General features: G+C 35.0%; 1 protein-coding gene across 4 annotated transcripts in view; it reads left to right on the top strand.

The window, feature by feature from the left end:
- VPS13A (vacuolar protein sorting 13 homolog A) overlaps window positions 1–19502 on the top strand; it is a 235381-nt gene that overhangs the window by 95241 nt on the left and 120638 nt on the right. For all 4 annotated transcript variants that reach the window (XM_010341278.3, XM_074394628.1, XM_003920858.4 and 1 more), the window contains 8 exons: window positions 4523–4607; window positions 6708–6862; window positions 7300–7456; window positions 11063–11142; window positions 12792–12851; window positions 13051–13204; window positions 14599–14715; window positions 14795–14898. In XM_010341278.3, coding sequence (XP_010339580.2) covers window positions 4523–4607; window positions 6708–6862; window positions 7300–7456; window positions 11063–11142; window positions 12792–12851; window positions 13051–13204; window positions 14599–14715; window positions 14795–14898 — 912 coding nt within the window. The remainder of the gene's footprint in view (window positions 1–4522; window positions 4608–6707; window positions 6863–7299; window positions 7457–11062; window positions 11143–12791; window positions 12852–13050; window positions 13205–14598; window positions 14716–14794; window positions 14899–19502) is intronic.

The following is a 19502-nucleotide window of genomic DNA, read 5'->3' as shown; positions in this document are numbered from 1 at the left end:
AAACGTAAAACTACCATTTGCAAATGATATGATCAATTATGGAGAAAGTACTCAGGAATGTAGAAGAAAATATCACTAATAATAAGCAAGTTTAGCTAGGTTGCAGAATACAATAATTTAAGTATTAATTGTTTCTAAAAGTGAAATTAAGGAAAAATTCCATTCAGAAGAGCATTTAAAAAGATTACTTAGGAAAAATTCAACAGAAGTGCAAGACCCATATACCCAAATCTACAAAACATTTTTAAAAAAGATTAAGGAAGATTTAAATAAATAGAGTCATACATATATTCAAGGATTGGTGGATTTTGTTCAGATGGAATTCTCTACAAACTGTAGATTTCTCACAATCTTAGTCAGAATACCAGCACAGTTTGCTTTTGGAAAAAAATAAGCTTATTATAAAGTGTATCTGGAAATGCAAAGGACATATAATAGACAAAACAATTTTGGACAATAATTATGTTTGAGGATTTCCAATAGTTGATTTTGTAGGGGAGAAAAGATTTCTCACCCATTGTAGTGTTCATGGTTGAGGCCTCTTTAACAAAAGACAGATTAACAAGAGAAAAGCCTAGCATAATAAAAATTTATGACATGGAGCCCTCACGAATTTAGACCCAAAGAAACAGGGAAAATTATATATTTTTAAATAATAAGTTGTACAGAATTATGTTTGGATTACAAGAGGATATGATCTAAGGGTAATGAAATGGAGGGAACTCTAGTGGGTCTGTTTGCTGAGATTCTTTTTGGTGTCTCTCTGTGATACCTATTTCCTCCAGGTGTAGGAAGTGAATGAGAGTAATATGATCTACTTTGGAGGAAGGTCAGAGAGTTCTTTAGGTTTGCTTCAGAGGAGAAGGGCACAGGAAGGTCAACAAAACCTTCCTGCTTCTGCTGTTTTTTAAATGCCAAGGTACCATCTTTGGGGGCAGCATGTCCTGATCTCATCCATTTCAAGGCTTACCATATAGCTACTTAAAGAAAGTGTGATAGTGGCTTAAGGATAGATACACAGATCAATAAAGCGGAATAGTGTTCAGAAATAATTGTATAATATGTATTGGCTGGGCACAGTGGCTCACACCTGTAATCTCAGCACTTTGGGAGGCTGAGGCTGGCAGATCACTTGAGGTCAGAAGTTCAAGACGAGCCTGGCCAACATGACGAAACCCCGTCTCTACTAAAAATATAAAAATTAGTTGGGCATGCTGGCACACACCTATAGTCCCACCTACTCAGAAGGGTGTGGCACAAGTATCACTTGAACCTGGGAGGCAGAGGTTGCAATGAACCAAGATTGTGCCACTACATTCCAGCTGAGGTGACAGAAGGAGACTCTATCTCAAAAAAATAATAGTAATTGTACAGTTATATGGTTAATAATGTATTTGATTTATTACAAAGGTGCCAGCCTAGCTTAGTGGGGGAAGGATCACCTTTTCAACATACAGTACTGAAACAACTGGATTTCCATGTGGAAAGTAAATGAATTTCAATCCTTATATCGTATATTAACTGAAATGAAACATAGACCTAAATATAAAGGCCACGGGTATAGTTTCTGGGACAAAAAATGTAGGAGAAAATGTTTCAATCCTTGCAGTAGGTAAATGTATCTTAGGATATAAAAAGCTTAGGTAGGCAGGGCATGATGGCTCACACCTGTAATCCCAGCACTTTGGGAGGCCGGGGCAGATGGATCTTGAGGTCAAGAGATTGAGACCATCCTGGCCAACATAGTGAAATCCGTCTACTAAAAATACAAAAATTAGCAGGATGTGGTGGTGCATGCCTGTAGTTTCAGCTGCTCAGGAGACTGAGGCAGGAGAATCACTTAAGCCTGGGGAGGGGAGGTTGTGGTGAGCTGAGATCATGCCACTGCGTTCCAGCTTGGTGACAGAGCAAGACTCTGTCTCAAAAAGTAAAGTAAAATAAAATAACAGGAAAGAAAATAAATTGGACTTTATCAAAATTAAATTTTTCTGCTTTTTGAAAGACATTGTTAAAGGTGAAAAGATAAACCTTCTAACCCTCTGCTTGGGAAAAAATTTGCAAAAATATTTTTAATATTTCTAGACTTGTATGTGGAATATACAAGAAGACGAACAGCTCAATAATAAATAACTAGATAGATAACGTTTATTACTCATCAGAAAAATGCAAATTGGGCCAGACATGGTGGTTCACGCCTGTAATCCCTGCACTTTGAGAGGCAGAGGTGGATGCATCACAAGGACAGGAGTTCAAGAATAGCCTGACCAAGATGGTGAAACCTCATCTCTACTAAAAACACAAAAATTAGTCAGGTGCGGTGGTGGACACCTGTAATCCTAGCTACTCAGGAGGCTGAGGCAGAGAATTGCTTGAACCTGGGAGGTGGAGGTTGCAGAGAGCTAAGACTGCGCCACTGCACTCCAGCCTGGGTGGCAGCGGGAGATTCCATCTGAAAAAAAAAAAAAGAAGAAAAGAAGAACAATGCAAATCAAAGCCACATAGAAATACTACAACACAATGGTTAGAAGGCTAAAAATAAGAAGAATGACAATACCATGTCAAGATATTGACATGACAAAAGATTTAAAACTCTCATACATTACTTGTGAAACTTGAAAATAGTGTAATCCTTTGTAATATAGTTTGGTAGTTTTTAAAAATAAGGTGTGAGGTATCTACTTACCATGTGACTAGGGAATTCTACTCTTAGGTTTTTACCCAAGAGAAATGAGGCTATGCCCACCAAAAGACTTGAACTAGAATACTTACAATAGGGTTATTCATAATAGTAAAAAGTTGCATAAAATTCATTTGTCTATCCAGAAGTGAATGGATAATAAAAAATAGTATTATTCATAAAATACTACTCAGAAAAAAAATACTAATACATGTAGCAGTGATGGTTAGTGATTGTGTGTTGGGGGAGCTTCCCTCAAAACCCCAGAGTATTTTAGGAAATAGAACACAGGATTATTTGCCAATTCATTTAGGAGCTTAACAAAACTTATATTCAAAAACCTAACAAATACATTATAAAAGAGGAAAAATAATAGCCCTGTTTCACTAATATATGTAAGATATAAAAATTTCAAAACTTTAAAAGTTGAAATTAAGGTAACATAGTTATTACTCTTGGTGGGGATGCTTAATGATTGCAAGGAGCATAAAAGAGGCTTATGAGTTACTTGTAATGTTTCATACTGGACCTGGGTGGTTGGTAGGTTGAGTATGTTTACTTTCTGAAAATGTATTGAATGTTAGAGTTTATGTACTTCTGTGTAGTACATTATAATGTACTTCAAAAAAAATGCTGCTGCTTCTTCCCAAAATGAACAGAATTTCACAGAAGGCTAAACACAAATAACCAACTAAGCTATTTGTGTTTGATATGATATGTAACCATTATGCATTTGTGAAATTGTAATTAAAACTAGGATGACATGGCCAGTGAGACTGATAGAATTTAAAATCTTTGAACACCCTAAGCATTATAGGGATATGGAGATACAGAAACTGTACTGCTGGTGTTGGTGTAATGTCTTGGCACCACTTATGAAAATGCTTTGATAGTGCTCAATAAGGTGAACATAAGTAATTTTACTCTTTGGAAAAGTTTCACGCACAAGCCCTTGTAGGTATATCAAGGATGTGTATAATAGTGCTACACGCAAAAGCAAAAATCTGTAAGCAACACAAATACTCAGCAACTGTATAGTGGACAAATAAGTAGTGGTTTATTCATCAGTGCAATACAGTATCACAGTAAAATTCAGTAAACTATCAATATGGTTAAAATTTAAACATTGTTTTGTAAAAGAAAAAAGTCACAGGAAAATGTATGTCATATGTTCTACAGTTTGGAAAGAGGCTGGGTCAACGATCTGTTATTTAGATAATCATTCGTAGGAACTGTAGTACAAACAACTAAATAAAAGCAAGATCATGATGAGTGGTAGGGAATATGACAAGGAGGAATGAGATCCATGAGGAACACATAAGATGCTTCTAGGTCAGGGTATGGTAATGTTTTGTTGCCTGGCGGGGTTGGAAGACTCAGGTGTGTCTTTTATTATTACTTTTTTAAACTGTAAAATTTGTTCTTATATATGCTGTATATTCCCAAACTGTAAAAAAGTAAATTTCCTGAAATATCTTCCAAAGATTAAAAATAAAACTGATCTCCCCAATTATACAGGCTTTAAGTATTAGGACTTGTGTGTTCCTCACAATGTCCTGATTTAATACAACGTTGAGTTAAAATATAAGATCTCTTTCTACTCAAAGCCTGCCATCAAGGACATTATTACAACAGTTCTACAATTTTTATTTTGCCTTAAAATTGTAAAACTACTTCTTTAAAATCTACACTCTATTTTTCTGTTTTAGACCTGATATCTTCTCAGTTAATTCAAATTGGATAGCTTTTTGTCAAAGCTGTTGTAGAACTTTGAATAAACATCTTTTGAATAAGTGTTGAATAAACATTTTCGTTCTAATCAACAGTGACTTACTTTTCTTTCAGATTCAAACATCTACTTCTTTGGGAACAACACAGATTTCACAGAAAATAATTCCTCTCTTGGAACTTCCATCTGTTTCTGAAGATGGTAAAATGAAACTGCTTAAGGACATTTTCCTTATTTTATTTTATTAAAATAATTTCTATTTTGAGGCATACATAGAGGAAGGAAAATACCTTTTCCTTTTAACCTCTAGGTTCTTGTTTGAGGTTCTGTTAATTAAAGACAAATTAATATGAGAAAACAAACAGATTTACTAGCATCATATTTCCTGGGTACATGTGAGAAACTCAGGGATGGTTAACTCAAGGTAGTGATTAAAATTTGGATTTATATACCAGTTTGGGCTTAAACAAAGCAAAAGAGGTTTTAGGCTTCAGGATTGAGGTTGCTGGGGAGGCAAGTTATATGGGAAGGCGACCAAGAAAAGTATAGTAAGCAAGGGTAAAGTTTGTTAGCAGATTTGTCATGTTTTCTCCTTTGATGAGAATGTCTTGTGATTAAGAGTCATCTTCCCTGTTACAGAAAGGAAGGTACCTTTACAAGGTAGATTTCCTTTGTAAATGTGAATTTCCCTTACAAAAGGGAAATTTATGATCTGCCTTCAGAGCTTTTCCTGTGTCTGCAGTTTCTCAAAATAACTGATTCAGTATAACCCTTATGCCCAAAAGACATGTTTTTGAATGGCCTATTTTAGTCTTCTGTAGTCATATAAGAAATTTCAGGCAATAGCAGATATTTGTATATTTTCAGGAAATTTTAACTTAAATTTGTTTAAAATAGCACAATTCCCTAAAGTTGTTTTTGCAATGGTATTTTTTTGGTATCACGTTGAACTCAAAATGGTAAGGACCACTAATAAGCTAATTATCTTTATTTGGCTGTGAGTTAAGAAACTCCACAAAACTTCATAGATGTCCTAATTTATAATGTGTTTTTTAGTTATTTGGAAAATTTTGCTATAGTATATTTAAAACATTTTAAAAAATATAATGTTTATTAAAGGAAAATCATCTTAATTACCTACATTTACATATAAAAGCTTGTAACTATTCTGATACAAAATATCTGCTTTTTAATGACCACATTAGAAAAAAAGTGTATGTCTATATTTCTAAGACTTAAAAATTGATAAATGTTAAATAACAGAAAGTGCCATGTCGATTCTTGGTTTCTTAGAGTACAATTTTTCTTTTAGTCACCAGAGAGAAGTTGTAAGATCATCTACTTTTACTTCAGTCTTAGTTTCTTAGGGATATACTTCTGATTGTTTCATTTAAATCTCGTTTTAATGGTTTTACTAAGTGATCTAATGCCTTTCCAGTTTTTGAACCTTTTTTTTTTTTTTTTTTTTTTTTGAGACGGAGTTTCACTCTTGTTACCCAGGCTGGAGTGCAATGGCGCGATCTCCGCTCACTGCAACCTCCATCTCCTGGGTTCAGGCAGTTCTCCTGTCTCAGCCTCCTGAGTAGCTGGGATTACAGGCACGCGCCACCATGCCCAGCTGATTTTTTGTATTTTTAGTAGAGACGGGGTTTCACCATGTTGACCAGGATGGTCTCGATCTCTTGACCTCGTGATCCACCCGCCTCGGCCTCCCAAAGTGCTGGGATTACAGGCATGAGCCACCGCGCCCGGCCCTTTTGATCCTTTTTGATGTCAACATATATGTGTGTGTATATACAAATACCTATATTTGTGCATATGTACATATACAAAGTAGTGATTGATTTTCAGTTTACTTCATTCAAACTCTGCTGCTGATGTCGCAGAGTTGATACCTAAGTCTTGTTACACTATCCAGGTAGAGTAAGCATGTTAGCACATTGCTTTGAGTATTCATGGTGTGTGTAATCATTGGCATTGGCATTTCCTGTAAAATTTAAGCAATTTTAAAATAGACTGATTATTTCAAAAGATGGCCTTCTTAAGCTAGAGATTACATTTTAATCTTCCATGCTGCTTTGTCTCCAAGAATGTTATTCAAAAGTACAGTATCCCTTTAAAATTGACAATAAAAAAGTACAGTAGTATCTGTATTATTTTCGATTTTTGTTCTCATGTTTGTTTGATATTTAAAAGAGAGCCTGAGTGTTTTAGTGTTCATATTTGTTTCACAAAAATATTAAAATGCTATTAAATTGATCATTTTTATTATTAGCTTAAATAATGTTCTGTGAAATTTAGACTCAGAGGAGGAATTTTTTGATGCACCGTGTAGTCCCTTGGAAGAACCTCTTCAGTTTCCATCTGGAGTTAAATGTATTCGAACCAGAAAGTTACAAAAGCTGGATTGTTCAGTAAACATGACTACATTTAAAATACGATTTGAAGTACCAAAGGTAGGTACTGTGGTAAAATTAACGTGGCTTAAATTGTTTGCTATTTCTGCTATTTACCGCTTACAATATAGTCTTATTGTTAAGCACTATCTTTTCATCCGACTATCTTTTTCACCTTAATTAAACTAAATTCTGACTTGCTGTGTGATTACTTGTCACTCGGTTTTTGTTTGTTTGTTTGTTTTGGAGGATGAATTTGCTTAGTCAAGAGTGAGGGGTTTAAATGATATATTGTGGGTATTCAATACATGTTTTTGTGAAAACAATTATTTATGTAGTGTGTGTATTATATGTCTGTGTGGGTATAAAATCTCTCCTAAATCTTAAATAATAATATATCAATTATATGCCTACCTCATATATTCACATGTAACCCTATGCACATAAACACGTTTTTGTTTTATGTAGTGGGAGTTTCTTTTTTCTTTCTTTTCCAGGTTTTGATTGAGTTTTATCACCTTGCTGGAGATTGTGAACTACCTGTGGTAGAAATTTATGTTTTAGGATTGGGCACAGAAATTGAGATTAGAACATATGATTTGAAAGCAAATGCCTTTTTGAAAGAGTTCTGTTTAAAATGCCCAGAATACTCGGGTAAGAATCTCTATTTTAAAAAATAAACAAATTTCATTGTTTGACTACCTGCTAGAGAGTTTTCAGTTCTTTAGGCTCTGAATCAGTACACTTGCCAAAATATTCTCAGAGAACCATTCCATTTTGAGTTAATCTTTAACTTTTGTAGTTGGTAATCTGGGGGCTACACCAGAGATAAAATGAAGATAATTTTATTCATTATGGAAAATCAGATGGTAATGGTTGAATTTTAAATCTGCTTAACTGAGTCTTGGAACACTGAATTAGTTTCCTATTGTTGCTATAACAGTTTACCACAAACTTAGTGTTTAAAAACAATACAAATTTATTGTCTTAAAGTTCTGTAGGGCAGAAGTCTGACACCAGTCTCACTGGGCAAAACTCAAGGTGTCGGTAAGACTCCTTTTTGGAGGCTGTAGAGGAGGGTACATTTCATTGTTCGGTCAGGTGTTGGCAAAATTCATTTACATATGGTTCAGGTCTCTGTTTCCTTGTTACCTGTTAGTGGATGGCTGCTCTTAGGCCTGTGTTGCTTTTTTTTTTTTCTCCACCCCCACCTCCCCAGCAGTAATAGAAAGGCCTCTGTTGCTTTTTGCACATAGCTGCTAACCACTACAAGGCATCAGATCCTCCTCATATCTCTAACCTCTTGCCTTTTGCTTCCACTCTTAAAAACTCTAGTGATTGGACTGGACACACCTCGATAATCCAGCATAAATTCCCTTTAACCTTAACCTTAATCACATCTTCCACGTCCCTTTTGCCATATGAGATAACATATCAGATTTTGGGGGATTAGAGTGTAGGTATCTTTGTTGGGGGCAGAGGACAGTATTGTGCCTACTGTAAACCTTTTGTGTTCCAGAAGCGTAATGGATACATGATCCCTAAGAAAATGCTCTGTTTCCTATGTTAGGTAATTAGAAGGATATTATTTATATTTCTTCCATTTATTTTTTATTTTTATTTTTTCTTGAAAGATAATTGTGGGTAGTAGAGGGAATTAATAGGATACCAGTTTAATTTTGTTAAACTCCTTTGTAGCATAATGGTATTATGTATGAGCAGAGGTGGAATTAAAATTTTTTTAAATAGACTTTATTTTTTAGAGCAGTTTTAGATTCATGGCACAAATGAGCAAATTGTGCAGAAATATCCCATATACTCCTCGTACCCACACCTGTATAGCCTTTTTCATTATCAACATCCTTCCCCAGAGTGGTACATTTGTTACAATTGATGAACCTACGTTGACACATCATTGTCACCACGAGTTGACAATTACATTAAGGTTTACTGTTGCTGTTATACGTTATGTTTGGACATCTATAATGACATGTATCTACCATTGTATTCTAATATGAAGTAGTTTCACTGCTCTAAAAATCCTCTGTGCACCACCCATTTGTCTCTCCCTCCCACTTAACCCCTGACAATTGCTGGTCCTTTTACTGTCTCCATAGTTTTTGCAACATGTCACATGATTGGAATCATACAATATTTATCCTTTTCAGATTGACGCCTTTCACTTAGTAATATATACTGAAGTTACCTCCATGTATTTTTATAAGTGGGTAGCTCATTTCTTTTTAGCAATGAATAATATTCTATTGTCTGGATATACCACAGTTTATTTATCCATTTATGTACTGAAGGATATCTTGGTTGCTTCCAAGGTTTGGCAATTGTTAATAAAGCTTCTGTGAACATCTGAATGCAGATTTTTGTGTAGACATCAATTTTCAGTTTCACTGGGTAAATACCAAGGAACATGATTGCTAAGTCATCAAGAAACAGTTTGTTCTAGTAATGAGAAAGAAAAGTAAACCAACTTGACAGTGTTCCCCAGTAACCCGGGAACTTTATAGCAGTTACTAATTTTTATGTTTATTCTTATGTTTGTTTTCCCAAGAACAAAGGATTTAAAAACCCTTGCAAACAGAAAAAAGAGTATACAATTATTATTGCACTATGTTTTCTCAGAGGGAGTAAACAGCACAGTTTCTTGCACAAAGTAGATAATCAGTAAATAGTTTTTCAATGAATGAAGAAATGTGTATACAAACTGAGAACTTTCTTAAGACTTGAAGTGTGGTTAGCACCTGCAGTAGAAGGTAGATTTATATGCTAAGCGTTAAGTTTGGAGGACTCTGTGCAATTTGTGGCATTTTTTTTCTCAAGAATTGTATGATTAGTTTGTAGTCCTTTCTTCCAGTCTTTAGTTACCAATATTCTAGCAACCATAAGTCATTTAGTGATGAGAGTTTTAAAGGCTTTCTATAAACTGTCTTCTACAGTGGTTTTCTTAGTATACCACATTTTGAGCAGAAGCAGTGATACTAAAATGGGAGAGCTCTCTTTTCCCCCCTCACGTAACATCCCACAGGGATGTGCACTTCCCTAGGGGCAGCATGCAGATGGGCAGTTGCAGGAGCTGTGGGAAGTGCTTTTGGACTCTGGCCCCAGGGCGGTGTCTAGGGGTAGGTGTCTACAACTCCTAAAGCCCAAGTGGGTATGTGTTACAGTATGCTCTTCCAGCTTTGCCATCTGCAGACGGCTTGCGTTAATCAGCTTAATAGATTCTCTTCCTTATTGCAAGGGCAGGGGGCCAGTGTGATGGCCTGAGTTCTTGCCCAGTGTACTGGAAGAGTCGGATCACATGGGGGCTGGAAGGATGAGTGCAAGGTTTTATTGAGTTATGGAGGTGGCTCTCAGCAAGGTGGATGGGGAACTGAAAGCGGAGTGGGAAGGTGGTCTTCCCCTGAAGTTGGGCCACCCAGGAGACAGAGTCTTCTCTGACTGCCCCTGGGTGAATTCCCCTCAGCATCCAGACATCCTTCCTCTTCTCTTTTTCTCTGCCATGCTGCCCCGCCGCTCTCCACCACTCTATTCCTCTGCTCTTCTCAATGTTTAGCTGCTTGTATCTGTGCCCACTAAGGCCCCAGGCTTATATGGGCACAGGATGGCAAGTGTGGTGGGCCAAAAGACAGCTCTCTGGGAGCAAAAACAGGAATGTCTGTTCTAACTTAAGGCCTCTGGTTTTCAGGCTTAAGGGTGGGGCCTTTGATGAGAAATTGCCCTCTTCTACCCAGTATTTCTGTGTCTCCTGTCTATATCAATATAACTAGTAAAGACTGATTATATGGTAATAGGGTTTATTTTAATCCAAACTAATATACAGAAAACCTTAATGTTTCATCTCATTCCCATTCTGTCTTCTGAACAGCTTGGTTTTCAAGGACTCTGATGATTTATTTTTACTTATTTCAGTGATTCAGAGCCAGAATTTTCTTTCTGTCCTTTTATTATTTCTGAAAAACGTTCTGATTTCTCTTTGATTAATTCCTATTTTTTCTTACCGTACCTTCTATCTAGGTTTAGAAGGGTTTGAGACTTGAGTGTTGTGGCACTCAAGGGAATTGTCAGGAGAAGTTACATTTTTAGAGTTTAAAGAACAAATAAGTGACTTGACTTGGGTAAGGTAGAATCCAAGGTCCAGAACTCATACAGGAAAGCCTTCTTTTGCAATTATATAATTAGTAAGATTGCTTGCATTTATTTTCAGTTAGCTTTCCTATGAAAGGATAACTTAAAAATTGTTTTTAGATGAAAACAAGAAACCAGTTTATTTGATTACAACACTCGATAACACAATGGAAGACCTGTTAACGCTGGAATATGTAAAGGTAAGCACTTTGATTTATATCTGCTTAATATGGTAAGTATGCTGCTGAAATGTTATAATCAAGCTTCGTAAGTTTGTTATTATTCAGTTGTTTAATCTTCACTCTGACATAACCTCTCTGTAACTCCTAAAACTAAGGTTTTTTTTTTTTTTTGTCATCTTGTATTAAATAGTTATGAGTTACAAATACTTCATATAGCAAAATAAGGTTATGTTCTAAGTAGAAATGACCTGCAGTTTGATTTCTTTTTCTCTCAACAGGGTACTGAGAAAGAAACACACTTTTTAGATAGAGTGTATTGTTACATGATACAAGATAATGCTTTCACTTTATTTTCCACTGTTTTGTGAAATTACCTGATATTCCTAGTGTCAATAACTCCATTCCTGTTTTTATTGATTTATGATACCCATTTTATCATCTGTTAAGCTTTTCTATGTGCTGTAGTCTGTTTCTAATTTTTCCATGTTTCTGTTGACTTATTTTTACATGTGTCAGACTATTTTAGTAATTACTTTATAATAAGAGTAATGGAGAAAGCATTTAATCACTTTTAAAACCATTTTTGCTATCCATTATTGATTAGATATTTTAGATTTTTGTTGTTGTAGTAGATGCATTATATAGCTTTTATATAACAAAAGTGTTCTAGATCTAAAGAAAATGGATGAAGAAAATGTACATATACAAAATTGAACACTATTCAGCCTTAAGGGTGGGGGTGAGGAAATCCTGTCATTTGTGACAATATAGATGAATGTGGAGGACATTATGCTAAGTGAAATAAGCCAAGCACAGAAAGACAGATACTGCATGATCTTCTTTATGTGTGGAATCTAATAAAACTGAACTCATAGAAGTAGAGAACAGAGTGATGGTTACCAGAGGGTAGAAGGGATGGGATGGGAGGGAGGAAGGAGGGAGATAATAGAGACTTGTCAATTTGTCAATCAAATGGTACAAAGTTCCAGATAGACAGGAAGAATACTTTTTGAGATCTGTTGTACAGCGGGGGGACTGTAGTCGATAGTAACGTGCTGTTTACTTCAAAACAACTAAGAAAGTGAATTTCAAATGTCTCACCACAAAAAAAGATAGGAAAGCGAGGTGATAGATATGTTAGTAAGCTTAATTTAATCATTAAACATTGTATACATACTTCAAAACATCACATTGTACTCCATAGTGTATTTAATTATAATTTGACAGAAATATTATTAATACATTCTTTAAAAAGAAAAAGAAAGCACAGAGTATTTGGGTACTTGGTGGACAATTCTGTCACAAATTTTGTTTTTAAATACAGGAAGAATTAGGAAGAACCATACAGAGTTGTTGATGATTGAATGATTATTCTCCACACTTGATAATATCCAACATTTCCTCTCTTGATAAAAAATGGTAGTACGTAACATTTATTGAATGAATACTTAACTCTGTGCCAAGAGAGTCCCATACTTACATTTTCTTTTGTTCTGGTGAAGCAGTTCCTTATTTAGGTATTAATATGTATGTGTATATGTACATGTATGTATATATATGTGTATGAAGAGCTGGAAAATTATATAAATGTGTATTAGGACTATAATGTAATTGTATATGTATGTCTTCCTAATACGTCCTAACAGATTTGTTTTCTTTTTGGCTAGGCTGAAAAGAACATACCCAACTTGAAAAGTACCTATAACAATGTTTTACAATTGATTAAGGTATGAGTAGATAATTTATTTTATAATTATATACTGTATTTCTGTTTCTTACAAAAATTATTGTAACTGGAATTGTAAGATCCTTAAAGATAAGAAAATATTATAAATTGTATCCTTTATGCCACGAAGCATAGTGCCTTGTAGAGAGCTGGCAAGCAAATACTTATTGACCTGTCACTAAAACAGCTTTGTCCTTTAGGTAAACTTTTCCTCTTTGGATGTTCATTTACATACTGAAGCACTTCTGAATACAATAAATTATCTTAATAATATTCTTCCGCAATCAGAGGAAAAATCAGCCCCAGTGTCCACTACAGAGACTGAAGACAAAGGAGATGTCATTAAAAAATTAGGTATGCTTTTTAAAATTTAGCATCAACTTTCTTTGTTTCTTTTTTTTTAAACCAAGTAGGTCAATAAATCTAGACTCTAGCTTTATTATTAACTTTGAATATTGGCTTCAGAATTCTCTTGCCTCTGTTAATATATAGAAGGACTCATTATATGCCAGGGTAATTGTAGAAAATAATGGCAAAGGAAACTACTACTAAATAAATTGTGGCTTTTATCATATATAATAATTGGTTTTAATTTTTAATTTTATTTTTGAGATGGAGTCTCGCCGTCACCAGGTATGATCTCAGCTCACTGCAACCTCCCCCTCCTGAGTTCAAGCAATTCTCCTGCCTCAGCCTCTTGAGTAGCTGGGACTGTTAAGCATGCACCACCATGCCTGGCTAATTTTTGTATTTTTTACTAATAGGGACGGGGTTTCACTATGTTGTCCAGGATGGTCTCAATCTCTTGACCTTGTGATCTGCCCACCTTGGCATCCCAAAGTGCTGGGATTACAGGTGTAAGCCACTGCGCCCAGCCTTGGTTTTAGTTTAAGATTATACAGTAGGAGTATTAGATTTGAAAAAAATTTTTTCTTCCATTTCCCTCCCAGTAGGAGTATTAGACTTAAATTAAAATTTATGCATTTATAACATGATTATTTTATATTAGATCAAATATGACAATCAAAATTTAAGTAATTTCAGCTGGGTGTGGTGGCTCATGCTTGTGATCCCAGTGACCCAGGGAGGAGAGGGCTATGGGGTTTGAGGTTGGAGGATTGCTCAAGGCCAGGAGTTCGAAACTAGCCTAGGCAACATAGCAAGATTGTCTCCAACAAAATTGTAAAAAATTAGTTGGGCATTGTGGTGTGTGTCTGTAGACCCAGTTTACTTTGGAGGCTAATGTGGGACAATCACTGTAGCCCAGGAATTGGAGGAATGATTGAACCATTGTGCTCCATCCTGGGTGACACTCTTTGTCCTGGTTGACACCTAGACTCTGTTTTGGAAAAAACCCAAAAATCAAAGAGTGTCAGAGCATATTTTAAAATCAGAGTGTAGAACTTTTGAAAAGTGAAAAGTTGCAATTTTGATAATGACAAGTATTACCTATTAATTATTGGTTCTCAAAAAATTTTGAAATTTATAGCTACGGTATTTTAGTTTCAAATGTTTAGTTTCTTCTAGAAACAGAGTTTTATCTACTTATTTGCATTTGTTTTCATTAGATTTGATTGTTTTTTAGAGTTTTCAATTCAGTAGGGAATATCATACCTTACTTTCAACTGAATTGCAGATCAGGTTTTCTTGACTATCACTATTTGTGGTGATATTTCAGTTACTTTATAAGTATAGCGAGGTAACTACTAAATGTTTTTCCTCATGTTTATTATGAATTTTTTTTTCAGCTTTAAAACTATCCACGAATGAAGATATTATTACTTTGCAGATTTTAGCAGAATTATCATGTTTACAGATCTTTATTCAAGATCAGAAACGTAACATTTCTGAAATTAAGATTGAAGGTAATAAAATTTCACAAAAAGCAAATTAAAAACCACTAAATGAAAGAAAAGGCAATTAGTCATTCTTTTATTCCCTTAGGGCTTGATTCTGAGATGATTATGAGGCCTTCAGAAACTGAAATAAATGCAAAGCTAAGGAATATAATTGTTTTAGATTCTGATATAACAGCTGTATACAAAAAGGTAAGAATTTTTAAAATTAAGTAATAGTACATCATTAAATAGGATTATGTATTCTTTAAGAGTGGTCATAGGTATCAGTTAGACAGTGGTCAGAATTTAGTAATGTGAGTTATTATGGGTATGGGTTTTGGAGTCAGGCATAATTGGGTTCTTACCTCTACTCCTTAGTAGCTGTGTGACCATTAGCAGGTTACCTAATCTTGGATTCTGTTTCTTTATTTGTAAAATAAGAATTGCAGTATCACATAAATCAGATAAGTATAAATAATGCTCCTAGAACAAAGTTTTGGAAGAGAACCTAGTAAATACCTCCCCCCCCCCCCAACTTTTTTTTTTTTTATTTCTCTGTATACTCTGAATCTCCTAATGCATTTTAGATACATTTGATGGTCTGAAGTCTGAGTGAGATTTTTTTTTTAAAGCTTATTTTCATCAGTGATTACTAGTAAGAGAGTCCTTTGAACTGGATGATTAGTTGTTGAAGGTTAGGGAATTTGTTATTGGGTATAAAACATAAGGTTCCTGGACTGGATACTATTACAGAGTTGAACAACCACCATCCTCCCTGAAGCAGGTAGGATTATGTATGTAAGGAGGTTAAAGGAATATCAGGTAGTAAGTAGGATGAGGAAAAGCTGAAGTACTTGTTAAGTCAGGAAGTCAGCATTTGGAATACATCGGGAAGAAAAAAAATAAATAGATTTAGCCAGTAATACTAATGATACAATGATCACTTGATTTTTATGTTTAAAAAATTCTTATTTTTAGTATCTTCTTGTTATGGCTTATTTAGTGGGAGAGAGAAACTGTTCCAGCATCAAAGAGAAATGACTCATAGCAATAAGGAACAAGAGACTTTCCAGAAGCCATGGTTTTGTTTGCTTCAATTACTTTTAAATTTTATATTATTTTATTTTACTGAGACAGGCTTGCTCTGTTGCCTAGGCTGGAATGGAGTGGCACAATTTTCTCTGCCCTTGTGTGTGCCATTTGTTGTTATCTTATTTATTCTGTACAATTTTCCATACCCTGTATTTTGCTGATTATGTTTTCATGCTATTTAACATGTTACTGTCTCCTGTGTTTCCTTAAATTGATATTTAAATCTCAGGGCACAGTGAGATTCGGGGTTTGGGAGTGGATGTTGACAAGATACTTCATAGTTGGTGGTGTGTATTTTCAAAGGAGGCACACAGTGTGTAGCTGTCTTTTTTTTTCTTTTCTGTTTTGCACTGTCTTAGGATAGATTTCTTTTCTTGATGTTAGAAGCTATTTGTTATGATTACCTGTAATTTGGTCATGAGGTCTTTGTCTGGAGAGTGGCCATAAGCCAAAATAGCCACTTCTATTTCTAGGTGCAGACATGTTGGTCAAATAGGACGTTGAGGATGCAACACAACAAAACCTTTCTAGGGGTGCCCACGAGGGAGGCTGACAGGAAGTCTAGAGGCAGTAGGAACATTTCTTCATTTATTAAATGGGAGAGTTCACCAGTCTTTAAGCTGATATCACCAATAATTTTGGCTTTTTGAAAGTTTATTCTCCAGTAGATTTCTTAGGTAGGGCTCATAAGAACAATATTCCTTGACATTTACATTTGCAGGGCAGTTTCACTGGATTTTAAATACTTGGCTTGAATTTTCTTCCCTAGATGATCTTAAAACATGTTACTCCATGTCTTATGGCCTAGTATTCTGATGACAATTTGACTTTCTTTCACCTCTAAGAACTTTGTCATTTTGCCCAGATATTCAAAGCTAATCTGAAGCTTTCATAGAGACTTTGGACAGGTAAACATCACAGTAGATGAGCAGGAACTGGTTTAGCAATTTTATGGCTTCTCAAATTGAGAGCAACTCTTGCTCTTAGGCTAGTCTGTTTCCTTTGAGAAAAATACTATAAGTTTAAGCCTGACAGCCTAGATTCCAGATGCCAGTTGGTTGAAAGAAGTGGAGGCCTCATCATTTAGTTTGTAGATTTTTGCTTAAAATACCTATTTTTCAATACGATGTTTTATTAACCGTTTTTCTGTACCTAAATTCTCCTTGACCACAGCCTTTCTGCTCTAAACTCTGTCTTGAGCAAATTTGTTCTGTTGAACTCAGAGAGAAACAGTCATAGAGCCCTACTCATATGACTTGCAGAGGATATTCAGTTTTTTCTTAACTAATTTATCAGTATTTATATAGTTTTATATATACAATTTATACATTAAATATATGTATATGTAAATTATATATGTATAAATACTGGTAAATTAGCTATGAAAATACTATATTATATAATCATAATATATTTTATATATATATAATTTACACACACACACACACACACACACAGACACACAATCACAGCTCACTGCAGCCTCCACCTTCCCTGGCCCAGGTGATCCTCCTACCTCAACCTCTTGAGTAACTAGGACTATAGGTGTGTGCCACCATACCCAGCTGATTTTTATAGAGATGGGGTTTCATCATTTTGCTGAGGCTGCCCTCAAACTCCTGGGCTCAGGCAGTCCACCTGCCTTGGTCTCCCAGAGTACTATTACAGACATGAGCCACTGTACCTGGCCTATTTGAGATATTATAGTCAGCAAAAGATACAAAGCCCTTCTCCACTTGGGAAAAAATGGTAGTTAATCAATAATATAAAACAATATTAAAAAGTGATACATGCTTTGTAAACCAAGAAAGCAGGGTAATGACAGGTAATGATTCAAGTGTTGTGTTAGGAATTTCAAGAAATGCTTTTTTACAGAAGAAACATTTGATAGAAATCTGAACTGTGGATTTGAGCCTTGTTGAAAGAGCATTCCAGGTGGAGGAAAGAGCAGCTATGAAGGTCTTGTAGCAAAAAGGTGCTTCACATATTTTGGGAGGTTGTAGGGGCCTCGGTAACCTTTGGGTAGAATTATTTATTAGTTTCTGTTTTGGTTAGGTTTTTACTTTTTAAAGTCAGATTTATTGAGACAATTTACCTACAGTAAAACTTACCTTTTTTTAGTTGTAATTCTGTGAGTTTTGGCAAAAATATACTGTTCTGTAACTTATCTTCAGCGGATACAATGGTTCTGTCACTCCTAAAAATTCACTGCTGCCCATTGTAGTTAGCCCTTCTCCCCATCCCAGCACCTTGGAATCACTGTGCTATTTTTTGTTCCTACAGTTTTGCAGTTTCCAAGTATCACATAAATGGAATCATGAAGTTATGTAGTCCTTCACATCTGTTTTTTTTTTCTTAGCATATGAGATTTTAATTTTGTCTTTTCTTTTTATGTCTTGATCAGTCTGCTTAGAGATTATTGATTTTATTGATACTTTAAAAGAACCAGCATTTGTTTCGATTGAATGTTCTGTTTTTAATTTTATTTATTTCTGCTTTTTGAAAATTCCTTTCTTCTGCCTGCTTTGGATTTAATATGCTCTTCTTAGAGTGGAAGTTTAAATTATTGATTTGAAGATATCTATTTTCTATTATAAGCATTTACTACTATAAATATTACTTTAAGCACTGCTTTAGCTGCATTCTATAAGGTTTGTTATGTTGCATTTTTATTTTCATTCAATTCAAAGTATTTTCTAATTTCTCTTCTGACTTTCTTTACCCATTGTTTATTTAGAAGTATGTTATTTAACTTCTAAATATTTTGAGATTTTTCAGATCCCTTTCTGTTACTGATTTCTAATTTAAATTCATTATGGGCAGAGGAGAAACCATTTCAGTTCCTTTAAATTTGTTGATACTTGTTTATGATTAATCTTGGTGAATGTTTCAGGTGTACTTGAAATTAATACGTGGGCTTTTCTGAGCTAGCTAGATGAATGTCTTTCATTATTTTCCATTATTTCTTCAAATTGTTTCTCTGCTTCTGTCTCTCTCTCTCTCTCCCCCTTTCCCTCTGGCTCCGCTGTTTTCTCCTCCTCCACTTTTTCCCTATTCCTCTTCTTGAATTCCTAAAATTCTTACTAGATTTCTGTTTATGGTCCCATAACCTTTCGATGTTCTGTTCAAGTTTATCTCCCATTGTTATTTTAGTACATTTTAATTTGAATAATTTCTCTTGACCTATTTTCAAATCTACTGATTTTGTCCATGGCTCTGATGAATGTACTGACAAACCCATTGAAGGTATTTTTCATCTCTGTTACCATGTTTTTTAATCTTTAACATATCCCTTTGATTCTTCTTTTTTCCATTTTTCTCTGCTGTAATAATATTCACCATCTATTGATGCATATTTTTCACCTTTTCCACTAGAAGCCTTTACCATATTAATCATAGTAATTAAGATTTTCTGGCTGATAGTTTTAACATTGATGATATAGATGGGTCTGATTCTGTTGATTGCTTTATTGTTTATTTGAATTTTTTTCCCTTGCTTTTATTGGTCATGTCATAATTACTGATTGAATGTCAGACATCGTGTCATGTATTGCAGGAATCCTCAGTCCTCGGGCTGTGGACCAGTACCTGTCCATGGCCTGTTGGGAACTGGGCAGGACAACAGGAGTTGAGCGGTGGGTGAGGGAGCCTTATTGCCTGAGCTCCACCTCCTGTCAAATAAACGGGGGCCTTAGATTCTCATAAGAAGGCAAACCCTGTTG

The sequence above is a fragment of the Saimiri boliviensis genome, chromosome 2 (assembly GCF_048565385.1).
Source record: "Saimiri boliviensis isolate mSaiBol1 chromosome 2, mSaiBol1.pri, whole genome shotgun sequence".
NCBI classification, from domain to species: domain Eukaryota; kingdom Metazoa; phylum Chordata; class Mammalia; order Primates; family Cebidae; genus Saimiri; species Saimiri boliviensis.
The sequence above is the reverse complement of the archived record's forward strand: the minus strand, read 5'-3'. Positions and strand labels throughout refer to the sequence as shown.